A 21809-nucleotide genomic window follows, 5' to 3' on the forward strand; every position below is an offset into this window, starting at 1 on the left:
GGGCTTCATTTATTTTTTGAAAAGAACTTGGGCTTCATTTTGGCAATGCTAATCTCTATATGACTCGCTCGGCCGGCGTGTTTGGCTAATTAATCCACCTGAAGGCGTTTGTAACCAGCACTCTGTTATTATCTAGCGAGTCTTTCAGCACTCTGTTATTATTCCTCGTTTTTTCTGTTCATTTTGTTATTTTCCCTTCCAGAAGAAATACCAGGTTTTCGAAAGAAAAAAAAGATGCCAGCTCCCCTTTAGCATGCAACATTTAGTTTTTCAGCATATGGAGGTCAGTTTATGTCTTTGTTGACAAAGCACACAAGAAAGATATACATATCTGGAGACCTGGGAAATACAGGGTGTATTCCACTCTGAAAATGGACAGCAAAATACAAATACCCAACCACATGAGTCATACACTATATTTTAGGTTCAATCTAACAAGCTCAACAAGAGAAACCCATTACATCAACACACTACACACAAATCTGATATACCTCACGTCTAGAAAGCTAGAGTTAATTACACAAAGAATGTTACTTATTCTATATTTTGAATACAAGCTGTAAACACTTACACCACCACCAACCTTTTAATTCCTGTATGCTAATGCAACCACACCAATGCATCATTATATACACAGCAAATAAAACAAACTATGAGACCCTTGAGGAAGGCACACTTCATGCAAAATAGGAGTATAAGGCAGCCAAACTGTTTATGCTGAGGAGCACAGCAGGCTTCTTATTCCTGACCCTTTGGCCTTCAAAACAGAACAGGCTTCATTTCAAAGGCTATTAAGAAGAGCCCTTTTGCAAGATGGCTGCTGAGAAGTTTCTGGCCTCGAGCCTGGTGAGGTCAGCTCTAACACAGACAGCAAAAAATTCCTCTCCTGAAAAGATTGAGAAATACAAATGTGAGCAGCTTTATCAAGTATTTGTCATTTATACTTAGCTAGTTAGCTATGATAATCTTTCTGAATACAAATCTCAAGCACAGGTCATAGAAATCGAAAGCATACACTAGCGGTGAATTTTGGAGTAGGCATGTCGTCAGCATACGGCTGGAATGTTGCGACTGTATGAGCAGGGGAAGTGAATTCCATAGATGAAAGCTTGCTATCTTTAGCAACCACATCAATTCTTGGGGATGCATAAGCTTCTGCACCTGCTTTAGCTCGGAGAACTGTGTCAGCAGGGGAACTGAATTCCAGAGATGGAAGCTTGCTATCTTTTGCAACAACAGCAATTCTCGGGGATGCAAAAGTTTCTGCACCTGCTTTAGCTCGGAGAAATGTATGAGCAGGGGAGGTAAATTCAACACATTGGTGCCTGCTATCTTCGGCAACCTCATTAAGGTTCTCTGGTACTGATGTTTCTCCACACTCTTTAGTTTGACAATTTGTTGGAACGGTAGAGATAGATTGCATGCATTGAAGTTTTCTTTCTTCGGCAACCTCGCTCAAATTTGGATATGCTGCTTTTTCTGCACCTGTTTTAGCCTCAATATTTTCAGTGCATTTTCTTTGATGTAGATGAAACAGAATCCGCCTAAGGTATGATTGACAGATTACGTTACCTGGGGAAGGTTCCATACTTCCAGAAAGCACATTTCTGCAAAGATTGTTATCTTCTTTGCAATTATCTACTGGGCAAGCTTCCATCAATTCATCTGGGGCTATCTCAGTTGTTACTTCCATTGTAGCTTGTGTAGGACAATAAGACTGATGATTGTGCACATCAATCTGCCCATTCAGCTCCCTGGTCATTGGAATGATGATACATAAGCATATGAAACAATATATTTGACCAAAAGGATGGGGAATTATTCGTCATGTCTTTTTTGAAAATTAATTATCTTCTATTTACCTTAGGTTCTGTTCATCTTCCTCTTTATTCTCATAGGGGTCTATGATAAAATCATCAAAATCTGTTAGAACAGGAGATGTAGATTCCACTTGTTGAAGCCTTCTATCTTCGGCAACCTCACTCAAATTCTCAGATGCTGTTATTTTTGCGCCTGTTTTGACCTCGAGAATTTCATATAATCTTTTTTTGATAGTGCAACAAAATCTAATTAAGTTATGATCGATTGTGTAGGTTACCTGGGCAAGCTTCCATACTTCCAGAAAGCATCTTTCTACAAAGACTACTAACTTCTTTGCAGCTACCTACTGTGTGATCTTCGATCATTTCATCGGGGGCCATATTAGATGTTACTTCCATGCTAGCTTGTGAAGGACCGCTACATTGCTCGTTCCCCACATCAGTTTGTCTTTCATTCTGCTCCCTGTGCATTGATAATGATGGGTCAATAACTGAAGCAATATATTCGAGAAAAAAGATCCGAGTATTTATTTCAACATTTACCTTGACTTCTCTTCATCTTCCTCTTTACTCTCATAGGGGTCAACAATTAAATCATCAAGCTCCTCTAAGAGTGAAGCAATTCCAGATCCGCTATTTTCTGACATTCCATTGTCCTCCGTTTTCACTAAATGATGCTGTAGTTGCTGAAAAAGTCAGGTATATAAAAGTTACTTAAGTGCCAATAAAATCACAGCAGCAAGTCGGTGTAGAACCCCCCCCCCCCCCCCCCCCCCCGCACACGCAAATACCTGCCATGCTTCATCCATGCTTTGGCTTGTATCCTCATGGTTAATTTTTGTTGCAAGGGAGCAAAGCAAATCTGCTTGCTGCAACAAAATAGCAACTTTTGGATCATCCTTTTTCATGAAGTTACCCTCCTGCTTCACACCTGAAATTATTCACGCAGAAGTGATTCAATAACAGACATACAAGTAAAAAAACGTTCAGAGTCAAGATAATAGACTTACAGTGTTGTTCTGGACCAAGTAATGTTTTTATGGTTGGGGCAATCAGATTTTGGGATTTCACTGTATTCGGATTTTGTTGATTATTTGAAGAAATGGTAGCAAGAGGTTGCCGGGCATCCTGTTGTGTGCCCTTTTCCTGTCCAAATAATCTCATATTTGGTACAATGTTCTCCTTCAAATCGGAACTGGAAGACATAGTAGCAAAATTAAAATAAAAAGGGTAAAAAGAAACATGCAGCCATTAAGTTGCTTAGAGTACATACAAGTGCTGCTGGTATTTCTATACCTTTTCTGCTTCATGGGTAGTGAGGAGCCCGCTGTACCAGGCGTCACACATCCTGTTTTTGTGAGAACCCTCTTTGCGTTTGTGTTCGAACACGGCGTACCATTTTCTTGGAATGGCTCGTCATCCTTGGCCCTCCTTTTGCATAAAGTAGAAAACCTATTCTTCACTGCATTATCAGTTCTGTTGTAGATAAAAACAGAAAACACGTATGAGTTCACATGTCTTGTTGTTTATCCTTTGTTTCACCTTGCAGGAAAAGGTAATTAGGAAGGAAAACCCACCTTCCTGATACAACCTTAGCAATTTCAGTCCACCTGTTGCCAAGAAGTTTTTGAGCCTAACAGTAACAAGCAGATACAGTTCAATAGCAAGAACAAACACTTACGAGGACAACGGCAAAACAATGAAAACACTAAGTACAGGAGGTTTCTAATTTCCACGTGCCACCGTGGGCCATGGCAAATTTATCACAATACAAAGGGTAGAAAAACTAAACGATTGGAGATGATATTATAGTCATCAGATAACATTATACAATCAATATATAGCGTATGAGCCAAGAGCCATGTGTCCTGGTAAAGTACAATACAAACACATTGATAAATGAAATCAAGCAACAGATAGGCTCCAATCAAGAAAAGTGCTAAACTCAATGGTCATAATCATTTCTATTATGCAAGAAGCCAGTAACTAATGCAAAGTTGCGATGCTCTACACACGAAACCTCAAAAAGAAATTAATCATTTCTATTTCAACTGTAGAATATCACTAATGAAGTTACCTTGATTGGTAAAGCTAACATCTAACTTCTACGGAAATCATAAGCATTCGAAGCAACAGTTTCTAGTTTCAAGTAATTCACTGCCCAGATCTAGCAACTAAGCTGCTATTAGAAGATTAGAAGACATCAAGAACTCACCTCGCACAATAGCATGTCCTCTTCCCTGGACCACCCGCCTTTCTTGCACTCTGAGTTCAAATAATTGTACCATCTGCAGCAATAAACAAGCAAAAATGGAATGAAACAAACACCCAAACAATGTTAGGAACCTGATAGTTCCAAACAATGTTACTCATCTATCAGAAGAAAATGGTGTGCACCTTCTCCTGCACTGTCTCGCCGTCTTGTCCTTGAATTGCGCCGCTATAATTGTCCAGCTACCCAAATAAAAGAAAAATTATTCAGTGATTGAACGAACGAGGCAACACTGAGGCAGATACGTGTGACGAGTTAAGCAAGAGTGCATACTTATCGGTACCATGCTGCGCGATTTGAGCACGAAGCACGTTATCCTCCTACGGGAAGAAAGTTGCAAGCATCAGAATGAATTCAGTCCTAGAAGAGAAATCACAGACCCAGTCCAGGGTAGCATGAAGAGCACCGGAAGAGAACAAAGGCTTAAAATTCCAAACATTTTCACAAGGCAATAAAAGGTTAAGTAGGATTCACACCAAAGGAAACCTACTGGTGTGGTCAGGAAAAGGGAAAATTCCTTCATCAACAGTTAAAATCAGGTACGGAATCCAGGAAAGAAAAGAGAAAAATCCCATTCTGTACGAATTACTCCCAACAAGTGAAAAACCACCTTATTCCGTCGAACATAAAGATGCCCAATAATTGCTTCGTACATGGGTCCAATCCCGAACCCGAGGCACCAAAATTGGGGCAGAAAGGCAGGCACACGCACAAAATTCTGCGAATTATTTCCTAAAAAAATCCTGCGAATTGCGAGGCCCGCATACGAACAGGATCGCTTTCACAGGCACAAACCTCGGCGCTCCAACTGACGATGTGGCGGTCCTTCTTGGCAGCGGCGTCCGGCACGGCCGCCGCAGCGGCGCCGGAGGAGGAGCTCAGATCGGGCCCGGTCGCCATGGCTCGAGATCCCGCATGTTCCGCCCGCGGGCCCCCGGCGACGTGCGACGGCGACTGGCGGGCCCGGCCAGCCGGAGCGGGGCTGTCCGGTGGCCGGCTAGGGTTCGGGGTTTGGGCTCCAACGGAGGAGTTTTTGAACTTGGGGTCCCGGAGGAAGCAGCCAAGGGAGGAGAAGAGCAGAGGAGGAGGAGAAGCAAAGGGAAGAGGGTGACGGCTGACGAGTGGATGGGGAATATTTTTGCAGTGGGGGATGGGTTTTAAAAGGTGGGCGGTGGCGTGCGTGAAAGGAGAAAACTATAAAAATGGGACTTGTAATTTGCCATTCCAAACATCATCATTCTAAAAATAAGACTTCAAACATCAACCATTTGATTATACTGCCATTTGGTGTATTTTCTCTTTTTTCTTTTTCTTTTTCATGTATTTGGAGTGTATAATGTCATTTTTACCCTTCACTCATTCATGGATTAAAACTTTTCTCCTGCTGCTTTGACGGGCAGGCTTGGCTGGCTGCCGCCGCCGCCCTGGCAGGCAGGCAGGCAGGCTGGTGCCACCGCCGCCTGGGCGTGCAGGCAGGCCGCCGCCCCGACCTCGGCAGGTAGGCTAGCTAGCGCTGCAGCTGCCTGGGCAGGCAGGCCGCCGCCCAGGAGCTCGCTCAGCCCGGGGCTAAGGCCGGCCACGACTGCGGCGCAAGAGGCAGGGGGCGGTGCAGGCTTCTCGGGCTGGGGCTCCTCCATGGCGCCGGCCCTAGCTCGCAGGCGATCGAAGACGACACACAGGAGATAGAGATGCGATCGGGAAAAGAAACGAGCTGACGTGTGTTGCAGCAAAAAAACTGAGGGGCAAAAGGGATAATACACACCTCAAATACATGAAAAAGAAAAAAGAAAAAGAGAGAAAATACACCAAATGACAGTATAATCAAATGGTTGATGTTTGGAGTCCTATTTTTACGATGATGATATTTGGAATGGCAAATTTGCGAAGCGCATTGTTTCGAGTCCCATTTTTACAATTTTCTCGCGTGAAAGGGAAGCCTGTTGGGAACTGCTGCAACTGCTCCCACGGAACGGAACGGAACGGAACGGAGGGACCGGCTGGCCTTTGGACTTTGGAGGTGGACTGCTGCAGAGTGGAGTGAGAGTGTGAGACTGACAGTGTTTGTGCCTCCTCGCTGGAACACGTGTAGCAGAGTACGATGAGAGAAGGTTTTGATCTAGGAGGTTTGGAGCTTATTTCAAATTGGTTGTTCATGTAGAGATTTAGATTCTGGACTATCTGTAAACAGTCTTGGAAGGACTTTGGTGTCTTGGCAAATTAAATATCTGCTCTAACCAAACAAGACTGAGTATTCATGGAGAAGAAAAGGAAAAGAACAACAAAATGAGTTGTACGCGTGTTTGAGACATCATGTTTGCACGGTTGCAGTAGCGACTACTTTTATGTTACCATATTTATTCTAACCATATAGACTGCATGGACACAGATCTGATGCCGTTATTGTTACCTCATGTTCACACAACTGGAGGCAGTAGCGGCTATCTTTACGACTTTACCTTGTCATTTTTGTTCTAGTTATAAAAACCGCTTGGAAACAAATCCGGTCCACCAAGTGCAATAACTGCACAGATTCTAGTTCATACCACACGTAGCTAATTTCCCTGTTTTCCTTTTAATAATAGCTTTATTTGGAGCCCGCGCATGTATCATGTTCGTATAACTAATGGTAGTTGTAACTAGTTTTACGTTACCATTTGCATAAAGCCATAAAGTATATGGCCGGTCTTTAAACTTGTTCGACTGTGTTGCTTAGGCCCCTATACCTTAAATTACATATTGATCCCTAAACTTAATCTTGGGTGTCATTTAGGTCCATATACTCTCAAAATGTAAATCTAAATCCTTAAACTTAGTTTCGGGTGTCATTTATATTTGTATACTCTTACTCCCTCCGTTTCAAATTATAGGTCGTTTGACTTTTTCAACCCAAAATTTGGCCACTCATCTTATTCAAAAATTTATGCAAAATATCACTTTTTTTGTGAATTGCTTTATCAATACAAGTTCTTCAAGAGTGACTTAAATTTGGCTATGTTTGCACAAATTTTTTGAATAAGACGAGTGGTCAAATTTGATGTCAAAAAAGTCAAACAACCTATAATTTGGAACGGAGGGAGTAAATCCTAAAATACAGTTACAACCCACCAATAAAGCGTAATAGGATCAAATATTGTGCTTTCAAAGTACGCTATTACTTCATTGTCTTGTTTTCTAACTAATTGTATTGCTTCTTCATTTGATAATCCACTCCTAATTCTACTTTCTAAGGCATGTGCAGCTACAAGTTATTTAAGTTTGAACAATTTCCCAAGAATAAAGTGTGATTGTCATGCACATCTAACAATCTAAGATATTATCTCCAAAGTAAAATATCATCAACCTTACTTGGTTCATCCTCATTAACATTCTTGATATACATGTTGAGCTAAAATTTCATTATAATTATATCTATAAAATAAGTTTTATCAATTTAAATGGAAAGTCGCAACATTTTGATTGTACAGGGGACATCTAGGTGACATCTGAAGCTAAATTTAGAGGTTTAGATTTGCACTTTGAGAGTAAAAGGATCTAAATGACACCCGAGGCTACATTTAGGGAGCTAATTCTGCAATTTCTAAGTATAGGGATCTAAATGACACAACCAAATAAAATTAAGGACTGTACATGCATTTTACTCTTACCATTTTTATTCCGATCATATCAAACATCTAATTTTTTGTCCTGCGTGTGAGAATAGTTTTTTTAGCTACTTCTAGCAACTGTTGACATGATAGAATTTGTTGTGCACATATAGTCCTCTCTCTTTTTTTTTATATCACTCGATTTTTTAGATTATTTTTTATATCACTCAATGAATTGGGTTCACATGAGTTGAATCACGCATGCTTGCATGGCATATGTAGCCCATTGCCGAGAGGTGAGTTCGTGTGTGACTCTTTTAATGGTGTCACGCTCCTCCTACGTCTGAACTAATGTTTGATGGTGCCGAACAGCCGAAGGGCTACACCCAAGCATACAACTCTTGTGAGATTGATTCATCGTCGTGCACTGAAAAAGGCTACTGTAGTCACATTCTTTCAAATTTGAAATTTGCGTTGCGGCCCTTGTTTTCATTTCATCAGCTAGCTTCCACCTTTAATTTAATTTAGTTTTACTCTGTGATGTTACGCGTGTAATACTTTAGTATAAAAGCTTTGTTTGGATACTAGGGTTAGAGTTAGAGTTGGCTTTTTAGAGCTCATATAATCCTAAAATATCCAAACAGGAGAGTTAGAGTTGGTTAGATGCATCTAATCCACCCAAAAAACTATCCCCTCTAAGGGTACTTATTGGGGTTAGATTAGGTGGGGCCCACCTTTTCTTCTCTCTCTCTTACTATACTAGAAAGAGGCCAAATGATTGGAAATGTACATTTATTGTCAATTTAACATTTTTGTTCAAATATCTCTTTGTTTAGAGTTAGTTAGTTCATGGATACTCATGAGTTAGATACTAAGGCCCTGTTTAGTTCGCGAAAAAGTTTGGGTTTTGGTATTGTAGCACATTTTATTGTTATTTGACAAATAATATCCAATTATGGACTAATTAAACTTAAAAGATTCATCTCGTGCTAATCAGTTAGACTGTGTAATTAGTTATTTTTTTCAACTGTATTTAATGCTCCATGCATGTGTCCGAATATTTGATATGATGGGTATTGTAGAAAATTTTTTGGAATTAAACAGGGCCTAACTCTAACCTCTAACTTAGTTAGAGTATCCAAACAGAGCTAAAGACGTATATTCGTCTATTTTTGGCAGTTTTGCATTTGTACCGGTCCACCTCTATTAAGAGGATGAATTGTGAGATGATAGATGACATCTGCACTTGCATTCATATAGCCATATCGTCAGCTGGTCAGGTCGCTTGAATAAAGCGGTGGCTTTCTGCCATGGAGTCAAGTGCCCTGAAGTCTGACAGACAGGCGAGTGCTAGTACTAGTTGAAGGCTAGAAGCCACTAGCCAGACACGGGGTAGTAGGCACGTACTACTTGCAGTAGGTGGGTAGGCTGTATTTAGTTGCCTGAAAAATACTGTAGCGCTGGGAAAACACTGCAGCAATGTATCACTTTTCGTTTATTTGTGGTAGATATTGTCCTACCATGATCTAACTAGGCTCAAAAAATTCGTCTCGCAACGTACATCAAAACTATGCAAATAGTTTTTTTATTTACCTACATTTAGTACTCCATGCATGGGTCATTTGTTATATTTAATGTTTCGATGTAATGGAGATGTGATAGAAATTTTGGTTTGGGGGTTTTTTGAGGGATCTAAACGGGGCCGTACTAGGAATTGCGAATGGTGCCTGAAAAATTCAAACAAGTTGATGTGAGATGCCTCCAACTGCCGTAGCCGTCGTCCTTGCCACTTTTACGCCATGTTTTGAAAAAAAAAACACGGCCGGTAATTTGAACAGCTAAAAAGAGGATTTGGAGTTTGAACCGAGCATTAGGAGTAGTGGTTAGTGAAGGTCGTAACTTGTGCACTATCTTCGTGGGTGATCGCGACCCGTTCGGTTCCAAGCAGCTCATTTGACATTTCAAAAGGAGGCTGCAACGGCTAATCCAGAAACTCCGGCCACCGTCACTGTCAGTCGCCAGGATTCAGTGGCTCCGGAGCACTGGTGCCTAGCGTGACCGACTGACCATTGGTTGCTGGGCAAGCTGTTCTTCTGTTCCATACCCCATTTGCTGCTCTCACTCACTGTTCGAAATTTTCTCCGGAGACACCGAGACGGGACGTCGATCGAACGAGAACGGGGGTACAGTAGAAGCGTAGTGCGTCAGGTTGGCGAAAAGCCAGGTGGCGGCGTCACTGCGATTGCAAAGCGGCTTTCGGGCTTTGGATAGCAGGACGGCATCCTATTCCCGTCCCGTCGTCCCACAGTCCCACACACTGGGGGGTGGTGGTGGTGGGGACGTGGGGTGCATGACTGCATGTGCGCTCGGCGCGCTTGCCCTTTTGGCGAACTGTGTGTTTTGATTGAGGGGAGGGGTTAAACTTTAGTCCATGTCATATTAATTTTTTTTAATATTTAGAAATATTAAATAAATATTAATTATTAAGCTAACTGTAGAACTCTGGGACTAAATTGCGAGACGAATCTAATGAGTTATATTAATTCATGATTAACGGATGGTTACTGTAGTATTACTTTAGTAAATTATGGATTAAATAGATTCATTAGATTCGCTTCACGAATTAGCACTCAGCTGTTAAAAAAATTATAAACTAATTTTATTTGATACTCCAAAATAATAATAAAAATTTGATATGATAAGAATTTAAAAAAAGTCTGTCAAAGCAAACAAGACCTCAACATGCTGCACCCTTTTTTACGTTGGCCCGTCAGGCCGAGAGATCCCGGAAAGTGTCAGAGCCGAAAGTGTCCAAGGAACCATAGGATCCTATGCGGTCAATTCAACAGCCGCAGCCGCTTTCTGCCCACCTCGATTTTCACACCCGCGTCACCCCCTAGGCCCTAGAGCTAGCCAAATACCTGGAGTGGGCGTGCATTCGTTCACGTGCGTATCGAGGGTGTAAATTGATTATCGTGTCATGTTCAAATTTTTGTACTAACCTCCGTTTCAAAATACTTGTCACTTCTTATTTATTGTGCCAGCTTTGACTAAATATTTTTTTCTAAAAAAGTTTTATAAATACTTAAAAATATATAATAATAATAAAATCTATTTCATAACAAATCTAGTGATATATAAACATTAAACATTGATAAATATTCTATAAAAAACGATTAGTCAAAGTTGACACGATAAACGAGGAGTGACAAGTATTTTGAAATGGGGTTGGTACTATTTTTTAAAATAAAAATTTATATAAAGATAGTATAAATAATTCAAATAAAAAGATTAAAAGTGAATATAAGAATCACCAATTTGTATCCCTATGCATGGGAGTTGGGAGGCATCGTTAAATGCAATACATTATGTGCTGTAGGGGTTTTACTCTTTTCTTCTTTGCCATACATTCTGCACCGTGGTTGCTATATGTCTATCTTGTACTTTTTTTTAGAAAAAGGAACCGATGAGAGTTTTGGTATTTTTATATTAATAAAGAAGAGTGAGAACAATAACAAAATGCCCAAGCCAACAAGGAGAGAAAAATGTTGACACTTAGCCTAATCTTCAGGCCATAGATCACTCAGACTTAGTCTATCATATACTTCTATTGCAAGAATCATTACTTAATGAATCTATTAAAATTTCCACGGCAGCTATTCTTCCAACTATCCTTTTCAAAAAGAAAAATATTCATCCAACTCATCGTTTAAAGGCTTGGTTTTCCAATAGCAGATACTCCACTAGAACCTGCGTCACGCAATGACATTTTTCAGTGAAAACACTGACGCACGCAATTGTTTTTTATTTCATTCATGCTCTGTCGTCGTTGATGGTCGCAGGGTGGCGATCGGTGCCGATGGCAGTCCTTGGTCGCGTTTGTCAACATCGGCTGCTACTACCTCGTCGGCCTGCCGCTCACAGCCATGTTTGGCTTCAAGCTGAGGCCGTGTTTAGTTCCAACGCAAAAAAAATTTACGATAGATTACTAATTTGAAGTACTAAATAAAATTTATTTATAAAATTTTTTGCATAGATGGATTGTAAATCGCGAGACGAATCTAATGATGTTAATTAATCCATGATTAGCAGATGGTCACTGTAGCATCACTGTTGCAAATCATGAATTAAGTAGGCTAATTAGATTCGTCTCACGATTTACATCCCATCCATACAAAAAATTTTGTAAATAGACTTCATTTAATACTCCATGCATGTGTAAAAAGATTTGATGTGACGTTTTTTTTACAAGGTTTATGAGTAAAAATCTAAACAGAGCCCGAAGCTCACTGCAACAGTAAGCGGGCGCGGAGCTACATGTTGCTGTCCTTGTCAGCCGACAACTTTAGAAAATTTAGTGTAAATACTGTTCAATTACTATATCCAAGGTTAATGACACCAGTGAAAACGATGCTGACACTGGTGCATAGGAGGCCGGCTTCGCCCCTGACAGTAAGACAAGGTTTGGAGATCTAGTGTTGCCGTTTGGTGGTGATCTTTCTCGAAGGGGATTTGTATACCGTTGCAGGGGATTTTGTATACTGTTGCAGGGGATTTGGGTGGGGTGTTGATTGGAACGGTGCTACAGACTGTGATTCTGTTTGTGATCCTCTTCAGAACCAAATGGCAGAAAGAGGTATAGTAGTATAGTACTAGCTCGTATCTCTTTTTAATTTTTAATTTATTTCTTCTCCTGATCCTCTGAGACATTGGGTCAGGCTATGCTAGCGGAAGAGAGAATACGGGTGTGGGGAGGAAACGTTGAGCTGCCACGGACTCAAGAATCAAGATCAAGCGAAAACATTGCTGCACCTGTTTGACAGAAAACTAACTATTTGTTGCAGAATAAAAACAACAATTGTTACCAGTTTCAGTCATCGTAATCATCCAGGGTGTGAGGTGTACAGTACAGTAATTGTGTAGATTGTAGTACTACTACTTGCGTCAAACCAGATCGAGTAAGCAGATACGATCTTTGATTATACGAAAACGAGGACAAAAACAAAATTTATATGAATGCTGATCACGTTCCCAAACATCAGCTGGTTACAAAACAGTACGAACGGAATTGAGCCCTGATGGGCATGCATCGCACAAATCTAGCCAGACGCTGCTCTTCAGATCGAGAGGAGTTGATGCGAAAGTTGCGACGGTTGGCCATACAGAATGTTTACATGTGATCTGAAGTTCTGAATCCATTGCACTGCACGGGCGATGGTGGCGCGGCCGGCGCCCTTGAAGTCGAACGCGCAGCCGTGCTCCTCCGCGTACCGGTGCCTCTCGCAGAATGTCTTCCCGCAGCGGCACACGAACCCCGTCAGCCCCACCTTCTTGCAGCACGCCGCGCACCGGTTCGGCTGCGCCTTCCTCGCCGCCTCGGGCGCGGTGGCGGAGGAGGACGACGATGCGGCGGCTTCAGCGACGTCTTTAGCCGGTACGAGACAGACGCTAGCGGCGGGCGCCGCCACCGCCGGTTCGCAAGCGGATCGCGCGACGGGTCCGGATGCCGCGGCAGCGGCGGAGGCGCCTGAGCCGCCGCCGCTGACGTCGACGACGCTGTGGTGCTTCTTGTAGCAGACGGAGCACATGTCGTGGGTAGCTGGGCTGCCGAAGAAGCCGCAGCCGGCGGCGCACAGCTTCGCGGCGGGGGCGGCGCTCTCGTGCGGCTGGAACGACGACATCCTGGGATCTGAGGGGACAGGGGACGACGGGGCACGATCGTGATCAGGGGGTGCCGCGGCGTCTTAGGATTCAGGCGGACTCGGGCGCGTGGATGATCTTGGCTGTGTTTGGCTACGGGTCACATCAAGTTTACACAAAAAGACGAATGTCCGCATGGAGTACTAAATGAAGTATATTTGCAAAATCTTTTCAGAGATGGGTGTAATTTTTCGAGACGAATCTAGTGGCGGTAATTAATTGATGATTTGCTACAGTGATGTTACAGTAATCATCCTCTAATCGTGCGGTCAAAGACCTCATTAGATTCGTCTCGCGATTTACACGGGGGTTGTGGAGGTTTAGACTTTATTTGATACTCTAAATTAGCGGTCAAAACGTGCTACAGTATTTCCACGCAAAAAAACCAAACACGGCCCTTGGCGTGAAGTCGTGGGGAGAGTGCGGGCGGGGTCGCGGGGTATATATCAACGGACGGGCTGCGGCTTCTGTGTCTCCTTTATGTCTCCATCCGTGTCTCCGCCAGCTTCTGGTTCATTAGTTCATTGGTTCGCTCATCTCCGAGAGCTGGGCGCCTGGGCCTGTAACATTTCCGTCCACAGCCTAACGACGAAGTCAACTAATGTCTCCAACGGACGATGCTCTCGCTCCGACTTGGATGCGAGAATATTTGGGGACTTAGTCTGGCTAGTCGTTGAGGGCCAGTCGGAAGTCGGAACTCCGCTCGGAAGTGGGGTTTTCAGTTAGCGCGCGCCAGGAGACGAACTAATAAACGATTTTGGACAGCCACATAAACTTTCCATTTTGAGATTCCGTGCCATTCTTTTTTGGTTTTTGGTTCCGCCGTCCATAAGCAAGCACTCGTGGGGGTCACGCTAATTTACGGTCAACCGTAGGGGGTCACGCTAATTTACGGTCAACCGTAGGTACCCTTCCCTACGGTCGATTCAAATCCGTCCGGTCAATCTCTGACAGCACGTACTTTCTCTTTTCGGTATATGTGAGGATGACAAAAACATTTCTCTTTTCGGTATATGTGAAGATGACAAATTAATTACGGGTGTGTTTACTTCCCACAAAATTTCCAAATTTTCCATCACATCTCCTATCACATCGAAACATTAAATATAGCAAATAACCCATGCATGGAGTACTAAATGTAGTTAAATAAAAAACTAATTGCATAGTTTTGATGTACGTTGCGAGACGAATCTTTTGAACCTAATTAGGTCATGGTAGGACAATATTTACCACAAACAAACGAAAAATGCTACAGTGTGCTACAGTGACTGATGTGACTTTTTCTCCCCTTTTTCACTCATCTAAACACAGCCTACGTTTCCCTTTCCGGGTTCTGCGTTTTGTAGTCTTGAGCGGCGACTCCGCCATGTGCACGTTCAATTTTTCAGAAGCCATTTTTTTCCTCGGGAAGTGAGAAACTTGGGTGTAAAAATTGGGTGGGGAGAGTGAAATTTAAACTAACTTTTAACAAATGAAAATATCTGGTGGTGCGTGAAAAAGAAAAAAATATGAAAAAAATTCTTTTCTTAAAATTCATTACCAGACAAAGTTTTGATAATTGTGTTTCGAAAAAAAATTTGTTAAGAAATTTATAGATAAACAAAGTTTACAAATTTAATAAGTATACAAAATATAAATAAATAGCTTTGTGAATTACGAGAACAAAAAAATTGGAGAAATTTTTTGAAGAATAAAAATTTATTGATAAGTAAAGTTTAAAAGTTTGATTCGTAAAATAAAATTCACACAGTAATAAAAGTTTAATTTTACCAGGCATTGGTAAAAAAATTTTAAGAAAACTTTTTTGGTAGTAGTTAATAAAAAATTCACAGAAAAATACAGGTGGAGGATCAAAACAAAAAACGTGAAAATATGCACTAACACACAGCATGCAAAAACTCTGGCAAATATAGTATAGTAACATTGAAAAAGAAATATATCAGAATACATGTTGTGGTTTTAATAACTAGTATCTGTATTTCTTCTGCTAATCCTTACTACTATTTTTACCAATGCCTGCAAAGAAAAAGGAAAAAAGGCTATGGGTCAAGATGAAGAAAAAATTATGAAAAATTGGTATAAAAACAGTAGTAAAAATTGAGAACATAAATGTTTTTTATGGTTAACATTAGTAGTTACCTTTTCCTTTTGCTTGGTCAAACATTCAACAGTTCTGCAACAAGCACACACGCACACTGATAACATAGATGGTGCGTCAGTGCCCCCACGCAGGCAATTCATCAATCATTTGACAGGCGAACCAGAAACTTACTTGGATCCATCAATGGCAGCCTTGCACATCTCCCCCTACCAACAACACAGAGATCAGGAACACATTCAGCATGGGAGAATAAAAGAGACAACAAAGTGGAAGGCTCATGAAAATCGCAAGTGTGTTGTGCAGCCATCACTGTAGGATCCGCCGCCATGCTCCAACCACTGCTCGTAGTAAGCGGCCCCGCTCGCATCGCGTCGTTCCATCGTGGTCGAAGCTTGCCTCATCTGCCACCGCTTTCGTGAGATCCACGCCATCCCCAGCCCCGTCTCCGTTTCCAGCACTGGAGCGTGTTGAAGGTCGAGCCCGAGCCGCCTCCAAATGAAGCACAATTGACTTGATATATAAAAACAGTGGGCAAACTCCCTAACACAGGTTTCAGAAAGCTCATATCATTTATCAAAAGTAAACAGATCAAGTCATTTGCAGACTGACTAAGATGACTTTGCATAACTGAAAAAATGTATTCGGGATAAGAAAATGGAATTGACAATCGCATAAAGTTAGGCCAGATCATATATCTCTAATCGGTCATTGCTGAACTCCTGCATATACTGAGGTGTTTGTACTTAAAGCAGCTTGCGCAAGCTCATTCAAAATAAATTGCACAAGCAAAAGTGTTCCAAAAGCATCTATCCCATCTATTCGCTACAAACTTAAAAACACATACAATTCTATAATTCTATTAGCCAAAGAACCTATTCTAAACTACCTTGAGACCATCACCTGCAGCATGCCATGATAACCCTGTTTGCCAACCAGCACCCCTTCCAATCAAGGAATCCAAAGGATGGAAGGAACAGTCGCAGCACATCACCAAGAAACATATATAGCAGGAAACTGAACCTACTTTTGAATGTGTTGCAAGTTAAATATACATATTTTCATGATAAACTTATGTATAAAAAATAATTTAAATTTTAGCAGAATAAACTTTATATAAAAAACAATGTAGGCAAATTTTTTGAGAGGATTTGTTTACGAAAATGGTTTGTAGAGAATTTATAATTAATGTATTTTTTATTTTATGATTTTGCAGGAAAAATTAGGGATTGAAAATTTTTCAAAGATAGAAAATTTGGATAGAAAAATTTTCAAGAGGTAGGATGAAAAAAAATTGTATAAGGAAACTTTTTAAAGTAAACTTTAAAGAAGCATATTGTCAAAAAAAAAGAGCAGGACAAAAAAGAGTTGAGGATAAAAATTTTTAGTAGAAAATTTTAATATGAAATTTTTTTTGAAAGTAAACATTTTTTGAACAAGCATATATTATCAACAAATAAACATTTCGTATAGGGAAAAAAGAGATGATTAGAAAAGGCGGAATAGCCAAACTCGTCCTCGAACTATCCGTGGAAGCTCACTTTCGTCCCTCAACTACGAAATCGGCCGTTTTCGTCCTCCAACTTTCGTGACCGGGTCATTTTCGTCCCTGATTTGTCGTCTAGCGCCACGCTGGCGTCCTCGTCAGCGATCCCCGTCTTGACTGACTCCCTCCCGTCGCCCTCCCTCCCTCCCGCGGTCCTCTACTCCTCTGCCCCTCTCTCTCTCCGATGAGATCCACGGCGGCGCGGCGCGCGGAGCTCGCTCCCACGCGCGACGGCGGCGGCTCGGCGCGAGGAAGTGGAGCAGGCGGCCGGCGCGGCGGCTCGCGGAGCTCGGCCCCTCCCCTGTTCCGAGCCTCCTCTAGCGGCGGCCAGTCCTCGCGGCGGGAGCGAGCTGGATCTGGCGGCGACGCCCCGCCGCCCAGGACCAGGTCAGCATGGCCATGGTCGCGCTTCTCGCGGCCGTCGTCGCGGTGTTCGTCTTCATCGCCTCCACCACCACCTACCTCCGCCACTGCAGCGACAGGCGGTCGCGGCAGAGGCCATGGCGGCCCGCGCCGAAGGGGCGGCCGCGGCGGCCGAGGCCGAGGCCATGGCGGCCCGCTCGTCGGAGCCAAGGGCCGGCCGCGGCAGAGGCCATGGCGGCCCGCACGCCGGAGCCCACGGCCTCCATCTCCGGCGAGCGCGCGTGCCACCTCTCATGCTCGCCCTGGTGGCGGCCGGCAGGGCATCACGGGGGAGGCGGCGGACGCCGTGGTGGCGCGCGCGGGCGTCATCAGCCTCGCAGTGGCGCGCGCTGGTGATTGGTGATGGCCCCTGCATCCCCCTCGGAGCTCGGCTCCCCGCGGCCATGGCGCGCGGCCAGGCTCGGGCTCGAGCCCCCTTGCCGGCGCGCCCCTCCTGCGGCCTCCCTCAACGGTGGCTGGTAGCGGCGGCCTCCCTTCGGGGCGCAGGCCGGCAGGGAGGATTCGAGGGCGGCGCGGATCTAGGCGCCGCCGGCGTCCCTACTCCCCTGCTCCTTCGACTCGTCGAGCACGCCGGCCTCCTCTGTCCCTCCCTCCTCTTCGGCCGTGGCTGGTCCATGCGGGCGCCCCCTCCCTCCCTCCCGCGGTCCGCGGCGCGCGGAGCTCGCTCCCACGCGCGACGGCGGCGGCTCGGCGCGAGGAAGTGGAGCAGGCGGCCGGGGATTGCTGACGAGGACGCCAGCGTGGCGCTAGACGACAAATCAGGGACGAAAATGACCCGGTCACGAAAGTTGGAGGACGAAAACGGCCGATTTCGTAGTTGAGGGACGAAAGTGAGCTTCCGCGGATAGTTCGAGGACGAGTTTGGCTATTCCGCCATTAGAAAACTTTTGAGGTAAAAACTATAATTCAACTAAAATTTTTGATTTGATGATTTTGCAGAAAAAATTAGAGGGAGAAAATTATCAAAGAATAATTTTATTAAAAATATAAGATACATAGAAAATTTGGAAAAAGAAAAAAATTTCAAGAGGTAAGGTGAAAAATATTGTATACTTTTTTGTGGAAAAGAATGATAAAAATTGAATGGAAAAAACTTTTGAAAAAAAGTGTGTCCGTAAAAATTAATGAATGCATAAAATTTGGAAACTTATACTGACCCTAACCAGTTAGCACAAGAATGGAAGTATTACGTGACTGACCCTAACCAGTTAGGACGAGAATAGCAGTATGAAGTGATTGACCCTAACCAGTTAGGACGAGAATGACAATATTATGTGACTGACCATAACCAGTAAGGACGAGAATGGCAGTACTACGTGAGTAACCCATTCAGAAGTTGGCATCGCAAGAATTAAACTGTAGAAGCTTCCTTATGCAATCCAATTAATTAATAAATTAAGTGTGACCAGTTGGTGAAAATGAGATCAGATGGTTCATATGCTGTGCAAAAGGTATAAGCGCAAAAACAAAAATTAACACATGATAATCTAGCTGATAATCTGATAATCTGTCAAAAATTCATAACTGACAAAAATGAGATAGTAGGGAGTTGTGCAGTACACACATCTAGCTCACCTTGATCATCCCCCCCTAAGGACTCATCAAATGAATCACTGTCATCCTCATATTTCCTTCTGCTTGACCAAACATCCAACAGTTCTACAACAAGCAAAAAATATAGTTGTTTAGTAGGGGGGCTTGCTTAAATAAGAAATCGTATAAAAAATGTGGATAAAGTATATTACCATTGCGAACTCGGTGCTAAATGTACCACACAGATTTATAGACTCTAGTATATCAACTTTGAACAAAGATTTTAAATGGAGTTATGGAGAATAATAAATGCTTTTTCATATGCAAAAGCAGGAAGTGAAAAATGTTCGGATCCTGGAGAACCTTAGTAAGACTGCAATGAGGAAAGTGAGCACAGGGGCCATGTTGGTGAAAGTTATAGCGAATATCGCATTCGTGTACTGCAGTCCGTAGAAGAAGGTGTATTGAGAGAGAGCGGCGCTGGAAAGAAGAAACGAAAAGAAATGATTGGCATAAGAATGAAAAGAAATGTTGGTGGTCTAAGAATGAAAAAAGAGCTTACAGAAATAATTGGCATAAGATGCTGCTGCTGGTCTAAGAAGGAAAAAAGAGTTTACAGAAATAATTGGCATAAGATGCTGCTACTAATAAGAAATTATCAAATTGCTATCATCAGTAACATGCATGTAAACATCAAGTTAAATTCATTGAGAAAATGGAACTGTCACGCTATAGGGAACACTCATAATCTATAATAGGGCTAATGTATAGAAGTTTAAACTAATAAAACTCCAAATAATTATAACATCAACGCACTAATGGTATACTAAAAATGCAACTTTTATGTGTATGATCAGATTTTATTTTCTCTTCAGTAACTATTGTATGCTTAATCTCTTAGGGCAGAAGTAATTGCCTGAGCTAATTTTATACCATCAATTCCACCAGTAACACGATTTAAGTCGGAAACTAGTGAAACAGGGCAAATACGTTGGCCTTACTAGAAGAATGGCCAATCCAATTGTTTCTACAAGCTATTTATATGAACCCAACATCAAACAATAAAAACTTCTCGTAACTAGGCCATCTTATCCATCTGCCATTCATTCAAATGAATGCGAAGGTATTTGTAGAGCAAACAAGGCATACCGTGGGGACATAAGACGAAAACTGTGTACCTTAGCTTGCGAAGTAACTCGCCGGAATGCCGTTTTGCCGGCGGCCGCATCGCGCAGCACTGGGTCCTCTACTCCGACGGATCCGCGGCTCCGATTCTCAGCGGTGTGCGCAAGGATCCGGCGCTTCGGCGAGACGATCCAGCGGCGCCCGCTAGGATCCACCGGTCCGTACTGTGTTCCTGACGCCGCACCCCACGTCACCTCTCTCTCGCTGCTAATCGCCGGACGTCGAGCCGCGCGTCCTTCGCCGCGCTCCAACCACCGCTTCCAACATCAGGACGCTTCCTCGGCTGAACCTCAACACTGCCGCCAGAGAACCGGCATGCATCAGGGCGGGGCCCCGATCCGCCTCCCAGAGGCAAGCGTCGACGCGGGGCCGAGCTGCCTCGCCGGCGGCGGGCGGCGGGCATGGGGGCAGGAAACCCTAGCGCACGCGGAGGGAAGACGGATGGACGAGAGGTGACGCGCACCTCGCAGGGCATAGAGTCATGGCGCGCACGAAAGAGGCCGACTGGGCGGTCTCCCGGCAGAAGGCGGCGGGGCTGAGCTGTCTCGGTGGCCGGCGGAGGGAGAAGCCAAATCGTCGTGCGGAATGAAAAGGAATTTGGAAATGAGAATGAGAGAAGCCGATCCGGATCTGGGAGGAAAGGGGAGAGGGAGGAGAGGAAAGGAAGGGAAAGGAATAAGGGGAAAAATGAAAAAAAAAGGAAGGAAGAGGGGGAGCCTGTGGGGATGGCGTGACGCAACGCGTGAGGGGAATCGACCGTGAGTTTTGAAACTCACGGGCGACCGCAGAAGCATTGGGCACTCGTGACGAGCGAGCTGTGGCTTCTTTTCTTTTTTATGAATTTTTTCTCCACATCTTTCTATATTTCAACAGTTATAACTAATAAACATGGTTATACATATAATTTTTGCACATAACTTTTGTAAGAAGATAAATTTTCATCATAATTTTTTACTGTACACAGAAATTTTACGCACGACTCTTTTCTAACACCTTTTTGAAGGATAATTCTGTAATATAATTTTTACAACTTGTACAGAGGTTGTGCCTAAAACTCTTTCCTAACACCTTCCAAGTAATATAATCCTGAACACTCCTCCCAGCCAGAGGCCGAAACCTATATCCGAGGCCCGCCGGGCACCACGGAGTTTGTGCCGTTTTACGAGTCGAAATTGCAGGGGCCAAGGCTCGGAGAGGACGGTCAGTCACCTCTGGATGGATGGATGACTACAAAGTACTCCCTCCGTTCCAAATTATAAGTCATTCCAAGAATTTTGAAGAGTCAAATCATCTCAAAGTTTGACCAAAATTATAGAGAGAAATATAAAGATTTATGACATCAAATAGGTGCACTATAAAAATATAGCTAACAAAGAATCTAATGATACTTAATTGGTATCATAACTGTTATTATCTTATCATATAAATTTGGTCAAACTTGAAAAACTTTGACTCTCTAAGATTCTTGAAATGATTTATAATTTGAAACAGAAGAAGTAACCTACTACGAAAAGGGCATGCATATCGACTGTGCATCCACACGAGTCATCCAAGCCGCTCCTCAAACATACTTGAGAAGTAACTTATGTAACAATGCTTATTAAAAATAACAATGTACTCCCTCAATTCAGTTATGATAGTTGTATTT

At 43.1% G+C, this 21809-nt stretch overlaps 3 protein-coding genes across 11 annotated transcripts; all 3 read right to left on the minus strand.

Annotated features, from left to right (window-relative positions):
- Positions 1 to 335: 335 nt before the first annotated feature.
- LOC120694566 (transcription factor MYB124-like) lies at positions 336 to 5213 on the minus strand. The gene is made up of 14 exons (XM_039977732.1): positions 4888 to 5213; positions 4366 to 4412; positions 4218 to 4274; positions 4036 to 4108; positions 3398 to 3453; positions 3117 to 3296; positions 2831 to 3015; positions 2612 to 2751; positions 2364 to 2506; positions 2099 to 2283; positions 1863 to 2013; positions 1573 to 1754; positions 1016 to 1485; positions 336 to 886 (listed from the first exon to the last, which is right to left on the minus strand). The coding sequence occupies exons 1-14, from the start codon at positions 4990 to 4992 to the stop codon at positions 782 to 784; spliced, it is 2079 nt and encodes a 692-aa protein (XP_039833666.1). The 5' UTR covers positions 4993 to 5213; the 3' UTR covers positions 336 to 781.
- A 7380-nt stretch (positions 5214 to 12593) lies between these two features.
- On the minus strand, positions 12594 to 13450 carry LOC120696233 (zinc finger A20 and AN1 domain-containing stress-associated protein 5-like). Its single transcript, XM_039979362.1, has one exon. The coding sequence runs from the start codon at positions 13355 to 13357 to the stop codon at positions 12794 to 12796; it is 564 nt and encodes a 187-aa protein (XP_039835296.1). The 5' UTR covers positions 13358 to 13450; the 3' UTR covers positions 12594 to 12793.
- A 1816-nt stretch (positions 13451 to 15266) lies between these two features.
- On the minus strand, positions 15267 to 20870 carry LOC120694569. Of its 9 annotated transcripts, none has more exons than XR_005683546.1 (6): positions 20155 to 20868; positions 19340 to 19456; positions 19008 to 19102; positions 15649 to 16017; positions 15516 to 15571; positions 15267 to 15392 (listed from the first exon to the last, which is right to left on the minus strand). XR_005683546.1 is itself a non-coding variant. In XM_039977739.1 (6 exons), the coding sequence occupies exons 2-6, from the start codon at positions 19025 to 19027 to the stop codon at positions 15336 to 15338; spliced, it is 387 nt and encodes a 128-aa protein (XP_039833673.1). In that variant the 5' UTR covers positions 19028 to 19102; positions 20155 to 20864; the 3' UTR covers positions 15267 to 15335. The 9 variants fall into 9 exon arrangements, 4 of the variants coding, with proteins under 4 accessions (XP_039833673.1, XP_039833672.1, XP_039833671.1 ...); XR_005683545.1 differs by having other exon boundaries at positions 19019 to 19102; positions 20155 to 20866; XM_039977739.1 differs by lacking the exon at positions 19340 to 19456 and having other exon boundaries at positions 15649 to 15683; positions 15788 to 16017; positions 19019 to 19102; positions 20155 to 20864.
- Positions 20871 to 21809: the final 939 nt, after the last annotated feature.

This window comes from Panicum virgatum, chromosome 2K (assembly GCF_016808335.1).
Source record: "Panicum virgatum strain AP13 chromosome 2K, P.virgatum_v5, whole genome shotgun sequence".
Taxonomy (NCBI): domain Eukaryota; kingdom Viridiplantae; phylum Streptophyta; class Magnoliopsida; order Poales; family Poaceae; genus Panicum; species Panicum virgatum.